This window comes from Prunus mume, linkage group LG2 (assembly GCF_029339155.1).
Source record: "Prunus mume cultivar Tortuosa linkage group LG2, ASM2933915v1, whole genome shotgun sequence".
Classification (NCBI taxonomy): Eukaryota; Viridiplantae; Streptophyta; class Magnoliopsida; order Rosales; family Rosaceae; genus Prunus; species Prunus mume.
In genome coordinates this window covers 10441518-10460404 of record NC_142699.1, presented here as the reverse complement: position 1 = coordinate 10460404, position 18887 = coordinate 10441518, and the positions used below count along the sequence as shown (strand labels likewise).

Genomic DNA, 18887 nt, shown 5'->3' with positions numbered 1-18887 from the left:
TATTTTTAACCTCAGAGTGTCAAATGCTTGGATCATGCATTATGTCTCATATTTTTAAGCTAAAAATGCATCCTCTAAGGCTCTGTCAGTAAGCAGCAAATGATTGGTAAAATCGGGCACATTTCTAATGATCAAAATGAAGCAGACGCATTTCTAAACTACGAAAGGTAAAATCGGCTAGCGCCACGACAGTAAGCGCATGTCCAAATCTTGATTTCACCACAAAAGCACTGTTATATTGAAACAAAAGATTGAACGATGAGACATTTGAAATCAGGAAACATAAAGATTTTTTTTGGTTTTGAATGATAGGTTTCATGCTATTCCCTTGAGCCCACACATAGCTTAAGGACTCCAAGAGAGAAGGAAAAAGCTATCTCTACTCCTTGTTCAAGACCTTGGGAACTTTAATATATAGCCCCTCATAGTTTGGAACAGCAGCAATCATGGCCTCCCTGTTGAAACACAAAAATAAGTTTCGATGGCTTTATCAATCGAATAAATGTGAACCCAAATTTGGATGCATGAATAGAGTGAACACAACCATCACACCTGTTCTCAAATGTTTCAGGAATATCGGCCCGGAAACTATCACCTTCAGTATCTGCAGTTAGCACAGAGAGAAATATAAGTAAGATTCAACCTCCTGCATTTGTTAAATTTTTTTAAAATAATAATAATTACGAACAGGAAAACCAATGCAGCTAATAAAGCCGTGTGGTTGAGTTTTCAATCCCATTAATTTATTTTCAAAAAAATAATAATAATAATAACAGAAAACAAGAGTGAAATGTGAACTAAAAATGAGTGTTTATGAATGGTTTTGAAGCACCTGCTCTGATTGAGGGCTCCACACTTTGAAGATCAACATCTTGAAGCTGCCCAAACCTGCAAAAGAACCAGCCAACCATAACTCATCATAACAACAAACAAAAAGCATAAAATACTTCAACGTGATGTTAATTAAAGGAAAAGATTAAGCTTACCAATCTATAACAAGTCCAATTTTGGGAGCAAATTCTTCAACCTTTATAAGAGTGAAAATAATTATATATAAAAAATTAAGAAATAAAAAGAATGGAAATTTAGTCAATGAAATGTATGACTATGATGAGGCATCAATTCAAAAGAAAACAGATAAGGGTAAGACACCTCATGAGGGGTCAGAGAAATTCGTGCAGTCTGAGCCAAACGAGGCAAGTCTGGAGGCTCCAGAGAAGGCCCGCTGCTTTGGGTTGTTGAGCAATTTGTTCGAACCCAGTTGTTTTTAAGACGAGGAAAGTTGCTTTTGCAGTTAAAGTTGCAGAAAAGCTGGTTCTTGGGTAGCGAAGAAGAAGACACTCCCTTGACCAGAAGCAAAGCTCTGCTTCCCATTTTCTTCGTTCCTATCTGAAGTAAATTTGATGTTGAACAAGGAACACGGCAGTAAAGTTTGTTTATTGGGATGCTGGGCTGGGAAGAAAAATAAACAAAAAAACTACTGAAAAAGAAAGAGGACAGGTTGGGCTGCTCGTTTCGTCTCCCCGTTCTAAATGTGCAAGTGATACTGCGCGTTTTAATACCAAGGGATTTTCAGACCCCAAACAAAAAAAAAAAAAATACCAAGGGATTTAGAGTGAAATTTTTGACACTTTGGAAGTTGGGAGTGTAAATTTTTTGGCATTTTGTAAGTTGCGTTGCGAGCATGAATTTTATATTTTTGGTATTTGGAGAGTAAATTTTGACATTTTAGGATTATGGGTGTGATTTTTGGCATTTTGGTGGTTTGGAGTTGAATTTTGGCATGCGATGTTGATTTTGACATTTTGAGGTTTCGAGTTTGAATATTGGTATTTTGGAGTTTGATGCATGTAATATGACATTTTAGAGTTTGGGATGTCATTTTCTGAGTTTTTGTGCAGTTAAATTTTACACCCCCAAACCCCAATTTCAAACCAGTTGTATATATTATCAACCATTTGCCTACAAATGATCTTTGTCACTACTAAGTATCGTGTTGCTTTCACAGTATAAATGATCTTGACAACGGCCTGTTTTCTTAAGCCCTTAAATCCAAACTGCATCCAGTTGGGTATCACATCACATCAGCATCCGGTTAGCCTAAAGATACGTTAGATTAACTGGGAGAAAATATTTACAAGAATACCGAAACAATTAACTAATTGTAATTCAACTTTTGTCTAAACCACCTCCATCTGCCGTTGTATTGCTCCTCTCTGCAACGGTGTTGCTGCAATGGTGCAGTTGGGGAGCAGCAAATAAACTCCTTTGACAGACGCCGGAAGGTGGTGGATTGGCACATTGCATGGAGTCCTCAGGTAATGAAGCGGATACAACTGTTGTCACCGGAGTGGCCTCTGCATCACTGGTTCCAGCATGGCCGGCTCCATCTCTCCCACAACCTGCAACCAGTAACGCAGCTACAACCATCAGAGTGTGTGTGTGAGTGAAAAGACAATCTGCAGATAACAGTGCTTTTTTTAACCCCAAAAGCAGACAAGCAAACTTTCAAAAGGGGTAAATTGCTTCAGCTCTGGTTTACCATGCCTTTTCTCCTCTCCGTACATGGTCCCAATAAGGTTTAACAAAAAAGATGAAGGGAAGAAGTTGAATAACCTGCTTGCGTAGTGCTGGTGTTGGGTGTGCTTGTGTTTGAGGGCGCAAATAAGGTTCCAGCTCCTTTTTTCATTTTAGACTGCAAAATACAACCACAAATTCGTAATGCATTAGTCAATTTCATTTCCTTAACTACCTCAAACTTGTGCAGCAGATCGTTTGCTTTGATGTGGACATCATATGCTAAATGCAGTTATGTTCATGTTTCTTAACATATCAGAACTAAGAGAAGCGCATTTTATGGTGTCATCATGCCCTTGTGAATGCTTAAGGGACTGCAGCTGTTGATTTTCCATACCTTTGCATTCTCTTCACAATGCTTTACGACAAAAGATATGTTTGTGTAACGGCCATGCAATAGCGTGTAAGCCCACAAGAGAAGCTTTCTCGGAATGCTAAGGTCAAGGATTTCAGCCCCATCCATGGTCGGCTTGAACTGTGTATCCTTTGCTAACCAAGACAGAACCAAATACAGGTTGACACCAGATGAGGGCATCACACAGGAGCTCTCACGATAAAAATTGTAAGAAGATCGAAGCAGAGCGCTGGCAGCCTCCAAATTTTCATCTGAAGCTTTCTTAACTGTTAAATTCTTTATTTTAGACAAAATAGGATTCCGTTTTGCTTCAAGATTTTTAAAGTGGGTTGGGTCCTCGAATGCTGAACTCCATAATTCGTCTGTTTGCAGATCAACACAAAGCAGCTGGCTGTTTTCCAACATCTCTGTTGGATTAAGGACCCGCATCTCACTGGTGATTTCAGACTGTGACGGAGTGATCTTTGCCAAGCTTAGTATAAGAGATCGACACCAAGCAATGGAAGCATGCCTACAAACTTTTGCACAGTTACTGTTTGATAATTTTGGATTCTTAAACCTCTTTCGTATCTTCTCATTTATGGCTTCAAGTGTCTCCAGCTTGCCATTTTTCTCCAAAGTTATTATGTGTTCATGAAGATATCTGCAGAAGTACAAGGAGTGCATTAGACTCTGGAAGGAGAACTATCTTGTTCAAGATTAATAAACAAAGATGGATCAGGACTCTGGAGTTAAACACTCGAATTTAATTAGAAGTTGAGAAATAAAGTAAGCATAAATTTTACTGTGCAATTTAAATTACCCATATAAACTGCTTTCTGATGTTTCTGTGACCTTAATCTCAGGCAAACCACATATTTCTGGCCATAAGTTTCCCTGCTCCATGAACAAAACAAACACTTTCTCCAATATATGCTCAGAATTACTTGTAGCACCAGAGCCAACAGTCTCAGCTTGTCGCATGGATGAAACCAAGGCCTTAACGTACCTCCCGAGTGCTACTGGAACAAGATCTTCAATGCATAGTGAAAACTGGATTTTCTAATCAAGTTAGATCCAACTTAAATCGGTAGAGAAAGAAAAAAAAAATCAGAAATAGAATAAGATGGGCTAGACAAGAACATGCTATTTTGACAGTAACAATGACGCGTAAATTTGAACTGCTATTATAGAGGCATACATGACGAGTGAATTAAGAAAAATGCACTGAAACATAAAATATTTTGTTCCACAAGTCATAGAACTCATCAAGAAATTGCTTCAGCTATGAAAGTCAATAAAGTAATGGCACTAGAGGTTAAAATATTACCCTCTTATCAGCTCGCAGCGATATATAAGCACGGTCAAGAGTACAGATGTCTCCAGTCTTCTCCAACAGTTCCAAATAGAACAACAGATATTTCCGGATGCAAGTAATAAACTTTCGAGAACTTTCAGGTAAGTTAACTTCAAGGGATTTTTTACTCCCAGAGAAACCAGGAGTTTTCCGCCTGATACAGAGAAGATATATCCAATTAGTTTCATATGGAATTATAACTTTAAGCTACTTAACAACATGGACAGCAAACAAACTGACAATATTGAAAGGGGGCGTTTGGGTAGTATGTCAATGTGGAAAAATCTTTCTTTGAATTTTTTTTTGGTGTGTGTGTGTTTAAACATATGAAATTAGTTTAAAGGAATTTGCATTCTGTTTCTTTTTCAGAGAAAAAACCAGCGAAAGAAATTTTCTGTATATTCCTTGTGGTGTCAAAATTCCTTAGATTCTGAAATATATAATACAAAAACATAATTGTTGCATAGAATTATAGTTGCACCTTCCTTTTTTGACCATGCTATCAATCTCCCACATATTTATCGTAAAAGATGAGCGAGATGATTTGAAGCAAAAGGAGAGTTCTTCCTTTGCCCTCTCCAACGCACCACTTTCCCCACTTCTATACAGACCTTGAGCAAGCATATATCTGGCTTTATGAAAATGTTTAAGCTCTCCTTCAACACAAGTTTCAAGGGCAGAAAGACAGTCACTGTAAAGCATGTTCCACACCTCTAATTTGAGTGAATCTTCATGCTTCTGCTCCCCAGTGTTTGCTTGTGTGCTTCTATCCTTAGGCGAGTTTGAGTTTTCAGAAGCCAAGTTACCTAAGATTGTCATGATAGCATCCTTTCTTGATTGATTAAAGGCATATGATGAAAGAACCTGCAATGGTAAAAAATTAATTGTAAAACAGGAAGCTGTCAAGCAAGCATCCATCTTATGGACTTAAATAGATTTTTCCGACCAGTTAGACTTCATTGTTAAGACAAATATAATACCTATTAAGGAATATATTATTTGGATTGATAAAAATAAAAAAAATTCAAAGAAAAAAGAGGGGGGCTGGTGATTTGGAGAAGCAAGACCGAAGAAGAAAAAACCTTTAAAGCGTCTATATTTTGTTTTCCACGTGTACAAAGCATCTTCAAACGCGAAGCATGCATCCTGTAGACTGGATCTACAGCTGTTGGATTTAGAGCAATAGCTTTATCATAATATGACAATGATGTCTCATAAGAGAATCCTAGCTTTTCACAGAGCTTCCCAATATAGTAAGCATGGGACCAATCTTGCCTGATACAGAAGACAGCACAGACAAATCACCATTTTAATTTGACACATCAGGTGGTTGGTTTGAGTAGTTAACTGGAAAAATGAAACTATGAAGAAAAGAGGACATACTTGTGAGCGAAAGCTTTTTTAAAATGTCTCATCGAGTTCTCACAAAACATCATCCATGCTGCATCCTTCAAGGGTACAACGGTTCGCTGATCATAAAATGGCACCACATTTTGAAGGCTATCATAGTACACCAATGCCAATAGCTCGTGTATCTCAGACTGGGCCATAAAAAGAGAAAACAAATCAGTACATTCTCAGTAACGTCCCAAAGACATTCTAATTTCGAACTCAAGCAGAAAAGACTGGATTTAAAAAAAATAAAAAAAAAATTTGGCCTTAATGGCATGTATAGCATGTAAAATATTTTTATTCAGGATCCACCGCAAGATGGCCCCTACTGTATAATTTCAGCAACAAAACAATTTCAGCCATTTTATTTGATCTGATGCTCTGCTTGAAAAAAGATTAGTAAAAATGTCAAAGGATCTATATGCTCTGCATGACCAAGAAAGAGAGAAGGAAAGACCCTACTCCCCACCAATACAATAATATATAGGAAAGAAAGGGGTCTAACCTGCTGAACTGATGTCTTTGCCAAAGCCAAACTCATTAATAGACACCGTCTACTCCTCCGTCGACTTGTCTCAACTCTCTGAGGTAAAGTAGCACTCTTCCTCCATCCTGCCACATTGATGTGCTTACTGCCATCATTTAGCAACAAGTCTACTTCCTGTAAAAAAGGATCATTAGAAATTGAAACTTTTCCACACCAGAATTGTGCTCTGTTTTGGTTTCTACAGCATTCACAAATCAGAATGATAACAAATATTACCTCATCATAGATATTTCCGAGTCTTTGCCAACTTTCGAAACGTAGAGGATTGTAGAGTAAATCATATTTGAAGAGTTTTGCGTTATGCTGTACAAATTCTTCCCCTTCCTTGGTAAGAACAAAGCCAGGCCACTTATCAGTAGCACTCATTTCCTCAGATAGGGCAAGGAAATAATACAAGTTGCAATAGACATCCAGATACGGTTCAGAGCTGCAATCATACATGTAGAAAGCTCACTTCTTCAAATTAGAAAACTTATGAATTTAACCATCAAATGATAACAATTACATTTTAAAATTAAAATACAAATTAGAACTTATATTTCTGTATACCTCCCAACGGATGATGTCTTCTGTTGTTTAAGGCTTCTCGCATCAGGGAGTATAATCTTTGTTATGGTTTCAAGAAACCCATCAGATCCAGCCTCCTCTGAGAGCTTATCTTCGCACAAATGAGGATCATCTAAGAACTTATCTATTGCATTTCCAGCCAAAACATCGTCTGGTGGTTGTGGAAAATGTTTGCGTATGGCTCTGAGTACTCTTCGAACTTTAACTAATCCTGTCCTCTGTAACATACATGTATAAGCTTAGAAAAACAAAAGTTGGGAAACTAAATAGCTGCGGGTGCTACAACGTTTTTTCATTAGAACCCTTGTAATAAATTGTTATGATGCACACACATGGGAAAAAAAAAGGGGAGAGAGAGAGAGAGAGCTCACAGAAGAAGCCTTTGCATAAGGTAGTATGTACTGAAAAACATCAGCACACTGTTCCTTTGTCTGGTAATCACCAGGGCTAGTATTTTTGTGCACAACTAAATCATCTTCGTAGGATGAATCAGATCTTATATTTAGACCATATAAGCAGAAGAAACACTGATCCAATGCATAATCAATTTTCAACTCAAGTTCCTCCCTTTCATCTTCAAGGAGCTCAGCTCTGGCTTCGTTCAATTGAAAATTTTCTTTTTCACATCCGTTGAACTTGCCACCAGACCCATCTACACCTTGCTTTCCACCTTCCAATCCCACGCTGTCTTTATCTAGGGTATTATCAAATGAAGTGCTTTTGGAAGGTGTCCTTTCAGAAGCATCCTTTCCGGAAGCACTGGTCTCATCTATTCCTGTGTGAACCATTTCCAAATCAGTATCTGATTTGGCATGACTGTTTAGGCAAAGTTGCTCTTTGTATTGAGCCGTTTCCTTGTTTAATGAATTAGATTTAAACTTCATATCCAAGGCCAATAGATGCTTAATTGCAAACTTAAGAAATGTTCCTTCCTCCCCTTCACCGCCCAGACCAGCACAGCAGAGCCCATACTCAGCCAGCAAATCATGCATTGTGACAATTAAGTCAACCTACGACGCAAAGTTGGGAAAATTAGAAAAAGGGAAGAAAGAGTGAAACAAATATATATATCATCATGAAAGGATTCACTGTATGAACAACTTGAGGAGACAAGACTCACTTGAGTTTTAACAGTTATCGTGATGTTGAGGTGTTGGAGCTTGCAAAATGCAATGGAAGCTTCAATAAAGCAACTTCTTTCAATTTGATCAGTAATTACTAGATCAGAAGACTTCTTAGAGAGGAATATGCTTGCAACGTTGCACATGACTGACAAGAGCAAGCATTGCATATCACCTATGCTGCTCATTGGAATAGTGTCCTGCAAGCATAAGATATAATTATGTAGTGCATAAAACATGAACCTACACAGACTGATCCATAAGGTTATTCACTTCTGAAAACATAATTCTACGTTTGAATGGAACGAATGTACTGAAATTTTACAGTTTGAGGTAAGCATGACCAAATATCACAGCTATTTATACATAAATACTGATTGACTTACGGAAGCTCCAGATTGATCAATAAAGTTCTTCACTTGGGACACACATTGAGAAATAGCCTTCACTTCCTCTGCAACCAAGAAATTCCAGCAATGCTTGCTTGAACTTTCTTTTGTATCTACATCAGAAGCATAGCGAGGGTTTGACCCGGATTTCAATAGGAAGGATTTACAGGAAGCAAGGCATTCATCGATTCCTGCTGCTGCCATAAGAATTTGCAGTTTCAGCCGATGGCAACTCAAATAAACATCAACATCCATAGGTTTTGTCTTCTCACATGCTTTGATTAAAATATCTAGTGCTGATAGTTCAACAGAAGTAATTCCTTCTCCCCCTTTATCAGCTAAGCGCAAGGGTAATGCATCAGGGGGAACATTTTTTGTTGCAAATAGAAGTGGAACAAGCAAGGACATGCACTCCATATACATTTCTTTCTCAATCATCTCACCTAAAGTCTTCTCCATCAAGAAATCAACCTTTAAAATGTTGATTTCATGGAGAATTCTATGAATGGTTAACTCTTTAACAACCTTGCAATAAGGGAGGCGGATCACACATTGGGAATCAGTCGTATTTTCCTTCTTCGCCAAAAGTGACAAGGAAATACAGAATTCTTGGTGGGCTTTTTCCTTGTTGCCATCCAAAATACATAACCGTCCACTTAACCAGAAAAACCGAACCCAGAAGGAACTGTTACTTGTTAAAGACGAACCATCTAATGGTACATCCGGGCAAACAGAAGTATTCGCTGATATTCCACTAGTACCAAAGAATCTCTCAAGCCCAGAGATACTTTCATCATCCACAGCTACAGATTCAATAATTTTACAAAGATGATAAGATGCCTCAGACATGAACTCAGATAGCCTGGAAACATCGGAAGACAATGACCCAAGGTCATAATAAAGCTCAGCAAGAAAAAGGCAACACTCACGACTCCTATCCTTCCCCCAATTCCTTGTCATCTTTTCCAACTCCAGGATCTTAATAAATGCATCCTGATACAAAAGACCTCTACTTGCAGCCTCCTCTAAAAGCAAATGGGCCAAATGGAAAGCACCATAATTATTTGAAGTTTTTTCGACAAATCTGGAAACATCGCCATATTCAGTATCCCATGGATTAGTTTGATCAGGACATGAAACAACACAATTACCGGAATGACCAGAATCTTTGATTCCTGATCCACCAGCAACAAAAGGTTCTAGATATTGAACTACAACCTTGGCCTGATCCTTACCGTTACCAAAGTCAAGATCTTCTTTCCCCGGTTTACGACTTCTAAGCCTTTCGAGACGAGTACTCCGCCTCTCTTGTGGTTGTAATTCTAGAAGATTCGTGGCTTTTTCTTTAACAGTACCAGTTTTTTCAGAGTTACAATCACCAAATACAGCATTTCCACCAATTGGGGATAAGTTAAACCCTTTCCTTTCCTCAAATCCTACGGTACTTTCTGAATTAGAAGGTAAGTGTAAAATCAATCTTACATCCCCAGATTGGTGTGATTTTGCAGCCCCCATCTCAGATTGACTCCCATTCAATGGAAGTAAGATATCCATGAGTGCATCAACAAGAGCAGCCCAAGAAGCTTCTGCCAGGTTCAGATCTATGCTCTGCTTCAGCTTCTTTGATGCAACGCCCTCCTCTATATTTTCATCACTTGCTTTTCTCTTGTCAACAAATTTTAGACGGACATGTTTAGGTTCCAGCTTATCTATACCTCTAGGAGCATATGGAACTGGCTCGGATTCTTCAATGGTTTCCTTGACATGCAAAGCACGAGAATGTGATGGCCAATGCCTCAAAATTAACTCTGCAACAGAAAGGCATGCAACCTCATCACCAATAGCAATAAGAACTTCCAATAATTTCTCCATGCAGTTCCCTGCATAAAAAGATCAGAGAAAGACATAATCTGTCACAAATACGGTGCTGAGTCCATCATTATGGAATATAGAGCAGTTATTTTGGCATGGACGTATAGAACATATTTAAACACCATAAATTGCTCACAATTACTAGGGCTGCATAAAAGCCCTTGCTCAAATGCCCAACGGGATATACTCAGAGAGCCCATTGAGCATGACAATGTTCCCAGCTGGTTCCAGACAACAGAATCTTTGGTATCAATCTCTACAGCTTGAAGATAACATCGTAAAGCACTCTCATAATATGCCGAACCTTGTTGAAGGTAAACATTAGCAAGGTTCTTCAGTGCCAAGAATCTGCATCAGCAAGAAAAATATAATGGAGAAGATATTTAAGAACATGTTGTTCATTTTCTTTCCTTTGTATCCTTTCTATTGTCACAAAAATATTAATAAAAGAAAATTTACAAAACTAACATTCTACTGGAGATTGATTCATCCTATGTGAATTAGAAAATTGTAAATCCACTCAGAGCATTGCACAAAATAATAGATATTTTTCATAAAGTTGGCCAAGACCTACAATAGACTATGGGTAGTGGATATATCCAAACCTGAGTTGCAAAAGATGGCAATCGCTGACATTACCATCCACCTGCATGGCAATAGACACTTGATTCAGAGGCAACCAACAAGACTGCCATCTTAAAACTGTTTGTTGAAAGTCTAACGCTCACCTGAGCGTTTGCTATAAGAGGATCTTGTAGGACAGATTCTAACAGCTCGGTAGCCTTTTTGTATTCTTTAGCTTGTAACTTGTGAAGTCCTTCATGATAAGTTTGTGAAAGATGAAATTCCTGCCATGACCAAGCTAAACAGTATGAATTCTATTCTTGGACAGATATCTAACCAAAAAAGAAAGCATTTCAGCTCAGAATATCTAAAAGGTTCGGAATTGGGCTACAATACAGAAAGAAACCGTGTTCAATTCACATTTTATGATGCATTCAATTTGTCGAAACCGCGAGTTTAGTACTCTCTCCTTTTCCGTAACTTCTGGTGAAATGTGAACAATACTCTTTTTATTTTTATTTTGGTTTGCAAACAATACTCAAATTCACAACACTCACCACAAGCCCAGAAAATCCCAATTCATTGACATAACAAAAATATGACGCATTCTTGACCTAACTCCAGCAAAAGGTAGCTAAATGTAGAAGAAAATTACAAATACAAAAAATATGTGAGAGAGAGAGAGAGAGAGGGGCATGCCTGAGCTTCTTTGGTGGGAGCTAAAGGTTCCCATTTGCCTTTGGATTCAGTATCATTGATAGCTGCAATTGAGAACTGAAGAAACATAGAATTCAGAATTGGAAAACACAAAAAAAAAAAATTTACTAAGGAAATTCAATCGAGTAAAAGCAACGTAAATTAGCTCACCATTGTCGACAATTCGAATGGGGCAATGAAGCAGCTTCGCAGAGAATTTGGGCTTTCAGCTAATACTAATGCTCACTACGACTACTTACTAAGGGGATTTTTAGGGTTTTGAAATCCCTTTAGAAATTGAAAACAAGAAATTGTTTGTAGCTCACTTGCTGTTGTTATGAAGCGAGGGAGATTTCATTAGGAAAACGATAAAAACGCCAAAACACAGTGCGTCGTTTTAGCGGTTTTATCAAGCAAGAAAGACTAAAACGCGGCGTTTAAACGTGCCACCGTTTTAGAGCTCGTTTTTCGGTCAAGCGTTTGTTATTTCCTTTTACGTTTTTTTTTGCGCTTTTATTTATTTATTTCTTGGATCATTCGTTTTTTGCTGAGACGATGGCTCACTGATAGATTCCTGAGAAAATATGGACTCGGGCAATGCGAGTTTCTGTAGCTGTTATTGCAACCGCTGATCGATTATTTGGTCTGTTTGGTTGCCGAGAAAGCCTGAGAAAGGTAATGAAAACTAGCATGCATGCAAAACGACTAGTCGTTCGTGTTTTGACGATGTTTGCTGTTAAATGTTCCCCAAGTAATTAGATGTGCATCACTATAAAACTTCACTTAGATTTCTGTGATTCCTTTTTCACTGACACATTCAAAAGCAAGTTTCCTTTCAGTGCTCTTATTTGTATTGCATATAGTTTGTGCACTTGATAAAGAAAGGGATAAATTTTCTATCAAAATTAAAGTATTTTAGTTAGAGTGAGTCTTAGGGGGGAAGTACTTCAGCGGCCATACTAGTTATTTTTAAAAAAAATTAAGGAAAAAAAAAACCCCTAAACCCTATAGCCACGCGGCTCTCCTATGTATTTTAAAAATAAATTAAAAAAATACCCGCCTAATAGCTCCTCAATGGCCCCTTTTTTTTTCAAAATTTTTTAAAGAGCATAAAATTTATAAATAAAAATAATTCACAGTAAGAATTAACAGCATAAAAAGAAATTGATGTGATTTCAAAAATCATTAGACTAATAAACCTTTACTTTGCCCCTCTTAGGTCCCCACTATAAGTGTATTGCAATTACCCTTCTGCTCAAACAAAGAAAGGTTATACTGGAAGCAAAACTTAAGCTTTCTAGTTTGAGAGTTTGCAAAGAAGGGTGCCCTAGCAATTTTGAAATTTTGTGGCCTACTTTCATTAGTTTATACCTTATAGTTATTAATTTGGTAGTTTCAACATATCCAAAACATATATTGAAAAGAGAGAAATTTCACACTAAATCAATTTGAGAGTTCAATTTTTTATTTTTTATTTTTTTCGTGGGAATGTTTACCTTTGATCTACCTCATTTTCTCTAGTGCTACTAAATTATGCTACTGCACGCATTATTTGTTGTTGAGAATTGCATGTTGAGTTATAGTGGTCTTGGTAATTGCTTCACTTTTCAAACAACATTTTACATGAAAAATACTACCACTGTACGCATAAAACTTTGCTTGAAATTGTTGTTCTAGTTGACAAAGAGATTGCAAAATCAATATCTTGCATTTTTCTTACAACAAGTAAGAAATAATCTTAGCCTCTCAAATTGTTTCATAGTTAGTAAAATATGGAACGGGAAAAATATAAATAAAATATGTACGTGTTTTATTCGGCAAAGTTTTGGCAAGTTACGACTGAAAAGTTTGGCCACTATATAATATTTTAAACAAGAAAAATACGTACTTATGTGTACAGTATAGACTCAGGTAATGATCTAATAGTAATGGATAATGCTATAAACTACTTTTAGCGATAAATAAAAATTGAGGAAAAATAATTTTTAAACAAAAGATCAAAGTGTTATGTAAAGCATATAGCCATTCAGCTATCCTATTTTGTAAAAGAAGACCCTAACAAAGCCCCTCGGCTATACTCTTTTTAAAAAAATCAAGAGTATAGCCGCCCGGCGATACTATTTTTGGTAAAAAGAACCATAGTATAGCCGCGCGGCTATACGTATTAAGTATATTATTAAAAGGGGTATATAAAAAAGACCATAGTAAAGCCGCACGGTCGTTTTGAAAAAATCTCATGTATAGCCAGGCGGCTATACGATTGATATAAATTTTAAAAATAAAAGAGGACCCGTCTAGTGATTCGGCGTGTCAAAAACCCATTTATAATAAAAACCATAGTATAGCCATGCGGCGATAGGCTTTAAGTATACGTATAGCCACGCGGCTATACGCTTTAAGTTTGTTAAAAATATATATATATATATAAAAGAAAAGTTACCCTTCTTTTTATTTATTCAAATATACTTTTATTTATTTATTAAAAAGCAAATATCTTAGCCTTATTTAATTACTTTAAATACGAATTATATTTCAATTATTATTTATTTAGTAAATAATTAGTATTTAAATATTTTAATTAATTTCATAAATTGCTCAATATATAGTAATTAATTATTTTAAATTATTTTATGGACTTTTTAAAAATAAATTTATTAAAAATAAATTTTTTTAGTTTGATATTTGTAATAAAGTAATATCTTTGCATTATTTAATCACTTTAATTAGTTTGTAGTTATTATTTCTTTTGTGAATAAATTATATTATTTAAAAATCATGGAAAATTCTTTTAATTACCAAAAAAATATTGTAAAAACTATGTTAGTATTCCAAAAAATTGATTTTAGCCTCTGAACCCAAAATTCAAGTCTCAAACGAAAAACTCTAACTTCTAAACTTGTTGCAAAACTGTTCTCAAGCCTCAAACTCTAACCATGAGTCTACTTTAGGACACTTATGACTCAATTAGGCTTCGATACTCACATAATTCGACCTAGTATTTTACGATAATTTAATAGTTATAATTAAGTCATATCTTAGCCTTATTTAATTATTTTAATTAGTAATTATTATTTTCAGTGAATATTTAGTATTTTAAATATTTTATTTTATTTCAGAAATTACTATTTAATTATTTTAAATTATTTTATGGACTTGAAACACTATTTTTACTTTCCAAAAGTGTTTTTAAAATAGTTTATATTATTTAAAAATCCTGTAAAATTATTTTAAGCACCTAAAAATATTGTAAATACTATTTTAGTATTCCAAAAATTGATTTTAGCCTCCACACCCAAATCCAAGTCTCGGGTTTATCAAGTCGACAATTCGAATGCGGCAATGAAGCAGTTTCGCAGAGAATTTGGGCTTTCAGTTAATACTAATGCTCACTATGGGGATTTTTAGGGTTTTGAAATCCCCTTAGAAATTGAAAACAAGAAATTGTTTGTAGCTCACTTGCTGTTGCTAAGCGAGGGAGATTTCATTAGGAAAACGATTAAAACGCCAAAACACTGCGCGTCGTTTTAGCGGTTTTATCAAGCAAGAAGGACTAAAACGCTGCGTTTAAACGTGCCACCGTTTTATAATCTTATTAGGGCTCGTTTTCCGGTCAACCGTTTGTTATTTCCTTTTACGAGATTTTTGCTGTTTTGTTTTTTGAATCATTCGTTTTTGGCTGAGCTGATGGCTCACTGATAGATTCCTGAGAAAATATGGACTCGGGCATTGCGAGTTCCTGTAGCTGTTATTGCAACCGCTGATCGATTATTGGTCTGTTTGGTTGCCGAGAAAGCCTGAGAAAGGTAATGAAAATGTTTTGACTTGATTCAGAAGACTGAAGGGTTTGTATTATTTCGTAAATCCAAATCTTCAACACCCACTCGCTGAAAATAAAGTTGTTCACTAGATTGCTCTGCAGTTTTTATTACCCACCAAGTATTTGATGAAATGTGCAGATGAAGAAACAAATCCACTGGAATGTGTACTTGTGATTGGTTAGGTTGAAGAAGTAAGAAAGCAGCGTGCCACATTCGTCCACAACCACAATGCGTCAGATGCGTACTCGTAGTCTTATGATCACACTCTACATAATCTGCATCGTTATCAGCTGCTCAAATTCAAGCCATGGGAACACGTTAGTATATCCAAATGAAACCCAATTTGCACATTTTTCTGCTTTGATGTTAATCTCTGGGCACATTGTCTTAAACCCAATTCACTACTCTGCACCTTTTTACAGGACAGACGGCAAAGTTTTGAATGTTGGTGAAGAGCTGTGGAAGGAAACTCTGCCACTAAAAATGGGTTCACGCCTTTACCAGCTTCAAGGACTGAAGCCTGATACGTGGTACGAAGTGAAAATATCGTATCCAGCTTCTGTATGTGTTTCTAAAACTTTCACTGGAGTTTCTTTATGTTTCTCAGCAATCCCTTTATGGGTTCCTTAACTTGCATTTGTGTGTTCACAGATACCTGCTAGATTTTCCATACAACTCAAGAGAGGGGATTTGGAATCTGCACTGACCGGGAACAGAAGATTACTAAATACAGAAAAGCTGATTTTCAAGACTGAAAGTCTTGGCTCGAACGATCAGGTTCGATTTTTGCTGCTGAATCTTTGAATGCTTAGTTTCATTAATTTTAATTTCATGAGATGCCCAGTGAGTTTTGGACTCTGCTGACTACTTAGGGTGGCATGTATGTGTTGGTGAGTGTGGAGCCAGAAGGAGTTGTTGCAATACCAAATGTGCAGGAGAGGGAACACATCATTTTCAATATAGGTAATGTAATATCAATCAAATTTGGCATGACAAATTAACATGTATTTTTTACTATAATTTTTGCTGTTTAATGCTAGGCACATTACAATTTGTCTGTATAACAAAGCTTATCTCTGACATGTTGGTGGCAGTTTGTGATGAACTACTATTGGGAATTCCGTACAAAGCTTGGTGGGTTGTAGGCTTTGTGTTGGTGTGCTTGGTTTTGGCGTTCACCATCCCAGCATTTCTTCCACCCTTTCTGTTACGGCCAGTGGATCAAAATGCTTCTAAAGATTCTTGAATATCTGGCTCATAAAAGTGGTTGGCTTCATCAAGTTTTGGTTATTTCAGTATGATCACGCAGCTCCATTTTGGACCAATTGAGGCATTGGAGTATCTAAGATTTCAGTTTGGTCCCGCAGTACATTTTGAAGTAACTTCTGGGCATTGACCTGACCTTCATGATTGGCTTGCAATTCGAATGGTGCGTTTTCTAGTTTCTCTTTTTGCTTGTTCTCTCAAAGAAGAGTAGATGAGATAAAGTCCTATTAGCATCAAAATTTTATGCTTTTTAATTTTCCTTTGCGAATTGGATCTTGCAACTGTAGACAGATGAGCACATTATCCTATTAGCATCAAAATTTTATGCTTTTTAATTTTCCTTTGCGAATTGGATCTTGCAACTGTAGACAGATGAGCACATTATCTCAAATTTGTTATGCACTCAGGCAATGAAATCACTTGAGCAGATGTAGATATATGGATTAGCACATTCTTTCCTCTAAGTTTTCCATTTTTCTTGTCTATTTTTGTTTGTCTTCCACATCAATCAATGAATGTAATGTGATTGAGAATGGTGAATTGTTAGGGGATTTATAGCAGAACAAATATTAGCTTCACAAACAAACAAAAACACCAACCGCATTTGACAATTTACACTCCTCCATAAACCAACTCACGCCCACCATTTCTATATATCAAGCATCACGAACTGCCCGTACGCATTAGCCCTTTGCATCGCAGCCGCATAGTTAGATACATAGTTATATAACCATGCCATCACCGTCATTGCTGCCATGCCACAACCGCCGGAGAAAACAAAGCCGGCTGCTATGAGGAGCATGACTATCCCAGAGAATTGGACTAAACAGCACCAGGACGGGGGTAGCCATGATCAGGGCAATCACCGTCCCGGTCAGAGTTAACCCGGACAAGAATAACAGCGTGGCACCAACTGTGGCTGCGGTCAAGAGCTTGACTGTTTGGTGTGAGGGCGGAGCTGACCGGCCGTAGAGGTTCTGGGTAATTTCTTTTGATTGATTCACCATGTTTGATCAAGAAATCTCTGTGAGACCCTGTGGATGCTGTGGAAATTATGGGGTTTATAAAACGTGATGTCGTGTGGAACGTGGCGGGCTGCATGGGATTGAGTTTTGTGAACTGGAAACATGTCAAAAGAAGTGAATTTGCGTGGCAATTTGTCAGCAACAAGGAGACCACCATGTGTTGATGAGGTGGCTGCTCTGTTTTCCTCTGCAACTGGGTTGTCCAGAAAGCCTAATACCAATGAAACGACTTGTGGTTATTGTTTAAATTTAGTGTATCCAGCAAATGGAATAACTGCTATTGCTCCCAGGTAAGCTTATGGGTTAGACTTAAGAGGTGTCCTAGCATTCGTATAATGTTTCTAGCATGTAGTGTTTATAAGACTAATGAGGATTTGGGGCAATTGCTTCCCAAACAAATTCTGAATTCGAGTCCTAATATCCGAATCCTAATATCCTTTTAGTGTTTCTGAGTTTAGTATATACCCCTCTCAATAAGAAACGTCCTAATTTTTTTTTTTTAATAGTGTATCCAAACAACCCAATTTGCACATTCTAGTGTGCTTTTGCTTTGATGTCAATATAGATCCTCAGAAACATGGTCTTGCACCGAAGTTACTGTTTTATTATTAATCTAGTTTTCAGCTGATCAAAATGCTTGAAACGCTTCTTAAAATTTTCACTCAAATTTAGTATATGATCATCAGTGTTTTAAAAGTGCAGATGCTGCAGTTCATTAGGAGCAACTTCTCTGGGAATTGACCATCAACTTGCAAATGAACCCAAGACATGCGTACATAGCAGGGCTATGAAAAGCAGAAATCAAACGAGTTTTTATTTTCATCAACAAAAAGCTAAAACACCAAACCAACAGGATATTTTATTTTCTCGATGCATAAACCCACCCTGAAATTCAAAAAGGGCAGAAGTACTGCCCATACGAGTAAGCTCTTTTCTTTGTAGCCACATAGCTAGATATGTACTTGTACATCAATGTCAACGTTGTTACTGCCGCCACGCCGCACCCGCCAGAGAAAACAAGGCCGGCTGCTGTCAGGAACACGACTATCCCAGCTGGGACTAGGATTGGACTAAACACCACCAGCACTGGTGTGGCCATGATCAGGGCCATCACTGTCCCTGTTAACGTTAACCCGGACAGGACTAAAAGGGTTGTACCAGCTGCGCCTGCTGTCAAGAACTTGCCAGTCAGGCGAAGGGAGGATGGTTGGGCTGCTGACTGGTCGTGGTCCTGGAGCTTCAGGGTGACGTGTCTTGATTGATCAGCCATAGTGATCAGTGATACAAAGAGTCAGTGCTGCAGGAGGGGACGATATATAGATGTGATCATGTGATGACGGGGATGTGGCGTGGCACGTGGTG

At 37.3% G+C, this 18887-nt stretch overlaps 4 protein-coding genes across 7 annotated transcripts; 1 reads left to right on the top strand and 3 right to left on the bottom strand.

The window, feature by feature from the left end:
• Positions 1 to 214: 214 nt before the first annotated feature.
• Positions 215 to 1536, bottom strand: LOC103320267 (glutamyl-tRNA(Gln) amidotransferase subunit C). The gene is made up of 5 exons (XM_008221920.3): positions 1153 to 1536; positions 987 to 1027; positions 833 to 888; positions 553 to 604; positions 215 to 455 (listed from the first exon to the last, which is right to left on the bottom strand). Exons 1-5 carry the CDS (start codon positions 1372 to 1374, stop codon positions 380 to 382), a joined length of 447 nt encoding a protein of 148 aa, XP_008220142.1. The 5' UTR covers positions 1375 to 1536; the 3' UTR covers positions 215 to 379.
• Positions 1537 to 2014: 478 nt separating this feature from the next.
• Positions 2015 to 11797, bottom strand: LOC103320266 (Tetratricopeptide repeat (TPR)-like superfamily protein). 2 transcript variants are annotated; one of them, XM_089044983.1, is made up of 19 exons: positions 11588 to 11797; positions 11420 to 11494; positions 10885 to 11004; positions 10762 to 10802; positions 10293 to 10504; positions 8282 to 10164; positions 7895 to 8095; positions 7146 to 7784; positions 6757 to 6992; positions 6424 to 6634; positions 6166 to 6321; positions 5652 to 5809; positions 5351 to 5543; positions 4750 to 5132; positions 4242 to 4422; positions 3735 to 3964; positions 2915 to 3575; positions 2617 to 2695; positions 2015 to 2402 (listed from the first exon to the last, which is right to left on the bottom strand). In XM_089044983.1, the coding sequence occupies exons 1-19, from the start codon at positions 11588 to 11590 to the stop codon at positions 2170 to 2172; spliced, it is 5895 nt and encodes a 1964-aa protein (XP_088901109.1). In that variant the 5' UTR covers positions 11591 to 11797; the 3' UTR covers positions 2015 to 2169. The 2 variants fall into 2 exon arrangements, with proteins under 2 accessions (XP_088901109.1, XP_088901107.1); XM_089044981.1 differs by lacking the exon at positions 11588 to 11797 and having other exon boundaries at positions 11420 to 11506.
• A 2965-nt stretch (positions 11798 to 14762) lies between these two features.
• On the top strand, positions 14763 to 16964 carry LOC103320265 (uncharacterized). 3 transcript variants are annotated; one of them, XM_008221916.3, is made up of 6 exons: positions 14763 to 15219; positions 15373 to 15551; positions 15657 to 15795; positions 15886 to 16011; positions 16107 to 16197; positions 16329 to 16964. In XM_008221916.3, exons 2-6 carry the CDS (start codon positions 15463 to 15465, stop codon positions 16478 to 16480), a joined length of 597 nt encoding a protein of 198 aa, XP_008220138.1. In that variant the 5' UTR covers positions 14763 to 15219; positions 15373 to 15462; the 3' UTR covers positions 16481 to 16964. The 3 variants fall into 3 exon arrangements, with proteins under 3 accessions (XP_008220138.1, XP_008220139.1, XP_088901106.1); XM_008221917.3 differs by having other exon boundaries at positions 14844 to 15219; positions 15336 to 15551; XM_089044980.1 differs by lacking the exon at positions 14763 to 15219 and having other exon boundaries at positions 15395 to 15551; positions 15662 to 15795.
• A 1453-nt stretch (positions 16965 to 18417) lies between these two features.
• On the bottom strand, positions 18418 to 18795 carry LOC103320263 (oleosin Ara h 15.0101-like). The gene has a single exon (XM_008221913.3). The coding sequence runs from the start codon at positions 18793 to 18795 to the stop codon at positions 18418 to 18420; it is 378 nt and encodes a 125-aa protein (XP_008220135.1).
• Between the last annotated feature and the right edge of the window lie 92 nt (positions 18796 to 18887).

Excerpts from the sequence above, each read along its gene's own strand:
- LOC103320267 (XM_008221920.3), bottom strand. The coding sequence starts at position 1,374 with ATGGGAAGCAGAGCTTTGCTTCTGGTCAAGGGAGTGTCTTCTTCTTCG. Across the intron at positions 889-986 it reads ATTGGACTTGTTATAGATTG|GTTTGGGCAGCTTCAAGATG; the intron begins GTAAGCTTAATC and ends GTTCTTTTGCAG. Across the intron at positions 605-832 it reads GGAGCCCTCAATCAGAGCAG|ATACTGAAGGTGATAGTTTC; the intron begins GTGCTTCAAAAC and ends TGCTAACTGCAG.
- LOC103320266 (XM_089044981.1), bottom strand. The coding sequence starts at position 11,506 with ATGTTTCTTCAGTTCTCAATTGCAGCTATCAATGATACTGAATCCAAA. Across the intron at positions 5,133-5,350 it reads AAAATATAGACGCTTTAAAG|GTTCTTTCATCATATGCCTT; the intron begins GTTTTTTCTTCT and ends TTACCATTGCAG. Across the intron at positions 3,576-3,734 it reads TCAGAAAGCAGTTTATATGG|ATATCTTCATGAACACATAA; the intron begins GTAATTTAAATT and ends GTACTTCTGCAG.
- LOC103320265 (XM_008221916.3), top strand. The coding sequence starts at position 15,463 with ATGCGTCAGATGCGTACTCGTAGTCTTATGATCACACTCTACATAATC. Across the intron at positions 15,552-15,656 it reads AATTCAAGCCATGGGAACAC|GACAGACGGCAAAGTTTTGA; the intron begins GTTAGTATATCC and ends ACCTTTTTACAG. Across the intron at positions 15,796-15,885 it reads AAATATCGTATCCAGCTTCT|ATACCTGCTAGATTTTCCAT; the intron begins GTATGTGTTTCT and ends GTGTGTTCACAG.
- LOC103320263 (XM_008221913.3), bottom strand. The coding sequence starts at position 18,795 with ATGGCTGATCAATCAAGACACGTCACCCTGAAGCTCCAGGACCACGAC.